The 4,843-nt window shown below is 25.0% G+C and overlaps 1 protein-coding gene across 1 annotated transcript; it reads left to right on the forward strand.

The window, feature by feature from the left end:
• Positions 1–977: 977 nt before the first annotated feature.
• Positions 978–1,523, forward strand: LOC146888974 (uncharacterized). Its single transcript, XM_085667768.1, has one exon. It carries the CDS (start codon positions 1,035–1,037, stop codon positions 1,239–1,241), a length of 207 nt encoding a protein of 68 aa, XP_085523894.1. The 5' UTR covers positions 978–1,034; the 3' UTR covers positions 1,242–1,523.
• Positions 1,524–4,843: the final 3,320 nt, after the last annotated feature.

A 4,843-nucleotide genomic window follows, 5' to 3' on the forward strand; every position in this document is an offset into this window, starting at 1 on the left:
AATAAACTATTTATTTAATTAACCTCTATTTTTATGTAATGCATATGCGATCGATATGATATGTAATACATATGATACAAAATGATTACGTCAAGGATAGGTACACCCAGGTTGAGAAAATATCTTTGACTTCCAAAAAAAATCGTAAAAATTATCATTTTGTTTATTTTTATATCATATACTAATATCGAAAAGGAATTTTACAATTTTATGTTTCACATAAACCTTTAAAAAAAACTAAAGTGAAAATTTATACTTCTTTTGTAAAACGTAGAATTAAAATAAAAAATTTGATGACACTACGAAACCTAGAGATGGACGATGAATTGGTCATGTATGACTTCCTGGTGGCGAAGATCGATGGTGCCAATTTTCTTTTTCTTTGCTCGCATTTGATCGGGTCGTCTTCAAATATATTAGTGCATTCCCTCTTTTCCTATGTTGCTTCCTATGTTTTGAATTAATCAAAAGTTGTTTTTCCCGTCACTTGAATTTGAATTACCCTCGATATTCCTTTGTACGATGAGATTTGCCGCTAAAGCCACGTGTACACTTCACGTTTTGTTATAGTATCCACGTGTAAAAAGTTAGTTGTAGAAAAATTCCTTTCATGCAGCAGAGCAATGAAAAGGAGAGAAAAAGGTGATAAGAAGCCCTAATGAAAGGATCTCTCAGAATAGTTAATATTTGGTTTAACTACTTATAAGCACAGTATAACCCAACGTTAATCAATAATTAAGTAACCTTATTAGATGCTTACATACGTACGTATGTTTTTTACAATTTCTATATAGTTTTTGACGAGGTCATGTTGTTTTTTTTTTTTTAACGCGATACTGGGTAGCGCGTATATGGGTGTTTTGGAGTCCAAGGTATGGTGCTTCCCATTTTTCAACCTTCAAACATTAATAGTCAAATCAAAGCACTATAAAAATTCAAACACAACCACTATATAAACGTAGTATATGTCTGTCCCCTTCCACTTTCATATCACAAAACCTTGCTCTAGTAACTGTTTCTGCAACTAGTCATCAATGGCTCTCTCTCACAGAAGGATCCTCTCCACAGTTTTGCAGATTCTGTTGGTGACCTTCATGATTTTCGTTGCTTCTCCAGAATCTGGAGTAGCTTGCAGGCCATTGTTCTTACATTATCAATGGTCATGGGAATATGGTCTTCTCTTTCAGTCCCTTCCAAACGCACCGGCACCACCATCAGGTGGAGATCCCACACATCCCTGATTCCATCACCTTCACTCTCTACACAGATTACTCCTTTTAGATTCAAGAAAAAACAAGAATCTAAGGACCCTATAAACCCTAATTGTCCTACGTGATGTGTCATCGGAGCAATTGCAATCTCGGTGCACACGTTTCACGTGGTTGTAGATTAATTATTTCCATTTTTATTTTTATTTTTTAGCGTTTTTCATGTTTTCACATGTAAATGCTTTTTCCTTTACTTGTATTCACATTCCAACAATTGTGATACTCTCACACAATATATATATTAGTAATCTGGGACATGTGTAGTATATTCTTTCAGGTTAGTTGCCTTTATTGTATATGCTAATCTTTGGTTTAGCATTAAAAAGAAAACCATTATAAATTATGGATTAAGCTCTTTAATCATTATGTGTTCTTTCTGCTCTCAGGCTGAAGCAGGGGCTGTTAAGCATGTCGACGATAAAATAATATGACTGAGGAAAAAATTAAATAATTACATGTTAAAAAAACAAGTTTTGTAATATATTTTAGGACGGCCACAATTTTTTTTCGTTAAAAAATTGAGATTGGCGCGGTCACCATGTCATCCTTGGCTGCGTGCGTTTAAAGTTGAAAAAAAAAATGGTTGTACCTAATTTTGCTCAAAGCTCCAACTAACATTCGATTTGATTTTGTTTAACTATGAGCATTACTAATTTTGTTGTTCTTGGACCTAACAAAGAGAAAGATGGGTTTTAGAGACTTAAACAGTTAACACGTTCCTTTCCGGATATTACTGCCACCAAAAGATGACGAGTTTTTAAATTGACCATTGAATCTTTTACCTGTTCAGTCGGCGATTCCAATGTATAAGAGCATCTCTGTTTCGCTAAAAATTTCTCTTAATCTAAAACAATAGGCTAAGATGACTTTTTCTGGCTCAATGAGCGACTCAAATTTCGAACAAATGGATCTCTTATATTTTGTTAAATTGATTGAAACAGAGAGGTTAAACCATAACCCTAAGACAGTGTATGTCTTTGGGAAACAACGAAAACTTTTAACAAGTCAAGATTTCACTACTGAAATACAAGAGTACTTTGGAACCATAATATATATATATATATATATATATATATATATATATATATATATATATATATATATATATAGTTCGCATTCGGAGAGAGATATACTTTGATTTATCCGTGGCAAATGTGTCATACATCAATCTAAAGTTATGATGAACCTATCATTTTGAAAAGGTTAAATTACGATTTATTCTTTCTTTTTTATCAAAATCTTAAATAGGTTTTCAAATTTTTATTAGTATAAATTATGTTCATATTTTAAAAAATCGTGTAACAGTTCAATCTTTCCCGAGGTACTAACAGTTTTAAGTATTATCATGTATCACTTCCTTAATTTTTAAATTTTTTAAATTATTTTTAATTTTTATAAAAAAGTTATTCTTGTCATATATCATGTCAATAATATATTAAGTCTTATTCATGTCAAATTATAGTCTGAATTTCAAAGTGATTCATATATTTGTTATTTTAATTCCATTTCAATTCCAAATTTTTTTAAAATATTTTAATTTCATACCTTCAAACTAAGGTCAAATTTAATTTTTATATAAATCTTATAATGATATTTTTATTAAATATTTTAACAATATTAAGTTTATTTAAATTTATATTTTACATTAACCTTTATTTATATATTTTTTTAACTTTTAAACATATTTATTTTAACTTGTTATAAATCTTTTAAAATTTTAACTTGTTATAAATCTTTTAAAATTTTACATTTGAATTTATAAAATTGTTATTTTAAAACAAACTCTAACATTTTTATAGAAATTATTGATATATAATATTATACAAATATTTGAAATAGAAATTTATCAATCTATATATTTAAAATTTTAAAATAAAATTTAATGTAAAATACAAATTTAAATAAACTTAATATTATTAAAAAAATGTAATACAAATATCACTTTTAATAAAAATATAATTATAATTTTTATATAAAATTTAGATTTAGTCTCAATTTAAAAGGAATGAAATTGATTTTTTTTTAATTTGAAACTAGAATGAAATCAAAATAACAAATACATAGATTTTCCAGACAATCATTTGATATGTCACCATACTATCTTGACATGGCACGACATTAACGTTACACATGACAAAAAAAATTTAAAAAAATTAAAAATAGACACATGACATATACTTAACGTGGTTAGTACCATATTAATAAAAATGACCTAATTCTTACACATTTTAAAAAAATATGAACTGAATTGAGACTAATAAAAATCTGGTAATCATTTGAGATCTTAGTACAAAAACGATGATAAAAAAAGTATTAACATTCTTGACATAAAAGATTATTTTTAATTAAAGCTTATCCATTAAATATGTTTTTTAATTTTTTAATTTTATATCATGATACCATCTATTTAAATAGAAAACATATGGTATTTTTTATTACATGCACCAACTGAAAAGAGATTAATCATTACAAAGGAATAAGTGATTAATTCACATGTTGTATGTTCTGATAAAAAGAAAACACAGATTGTAAGTTTTTTAATTGACAAATGAGAAACATATATTGAAAACGAGGTATACAATTGTAATTAATTTATATATAAAATTAAATATGATTATATGGAATTAATGTATTTGGTTAAAAGTGGGTTAAGTATATTTTTATATTTCTGTATAATTATCACTTGGATTTAAAAACAGTAAAACTAATACTTATTATTTTATATTTTTCTTCGAATTAAACACATTGTTCTTGTATGGTCAGATTAGTCAAGTAGTCGCAAATCGTACCACTTATCATATTTTTCTATTTTTTTCCTATTTATAATATAATAAAGTCCTTTGAGAAACTTTTATGAACCAATTTAACAATCTTCATTGTTAAATTTCTTTTGATACATTAAACTTAATAAATACTACATACCATGATTAAAAAGAGAGTTTATGAAATATAATGTTCAGTTGTTATTTTGTTTCCCAGACTTTATGAATAAATAAATGTTTAAATAATTTTTGGCTCTTTTTTTTATCATATTTGTTTAATTTTATTTTTTTTCACGTTCAATTAAGTTTTTATTTGACAATTTTGATTAATTTAGTTGCTTTTGCTATTTGTGTTTAAATAGTTAACGTACTCGTTATTTTTCTTTCATTCGATTCTAATTTTTTGTTAAAATGAAGGAATTTTGTGTATCCTAATTGAAATTAAATTTAATTTTTATATAAATATTATATAAATATTTTATTAAATATTTTTTTAATTTAATTATAATTTATTAGATTTAATTATTAATTGAATATAATTTTTAGATTTAATTATTAAATAAAATATAATTATTTAAATATCATTAAATATAATGATTAAATGTTTTCTTTTAATAATTATATTCTAAATATTAATATTTATAAAATTTAAATTTAAATCTAAAACTTTAATATTTGTAAAATATTTCTAATATTTTTAAATGTAAATTTTAAAAATATTAGTATATTTAGAATATAATTATTAGAAAAAAATATTTAATAATATTATAATAATTATATCTATTTAATTATTGAATCTGACATATGTATTGA

Source organism: Vigna unguiculata, chromosome 1, assembly GCF_037176805.1.
Source record: "Vigna unguiculata cultivar grain cowpea cultivar isolate G323 ecotype 2 chromosome 1, ASM3717680v1, whole genome shotgun sequence".
NCBI lineage: Eukaryota > Viridiplantae > Streptophyta > Magnoliopsida > Fabales > Fabaceae > Vigna > Vigna unguiculata.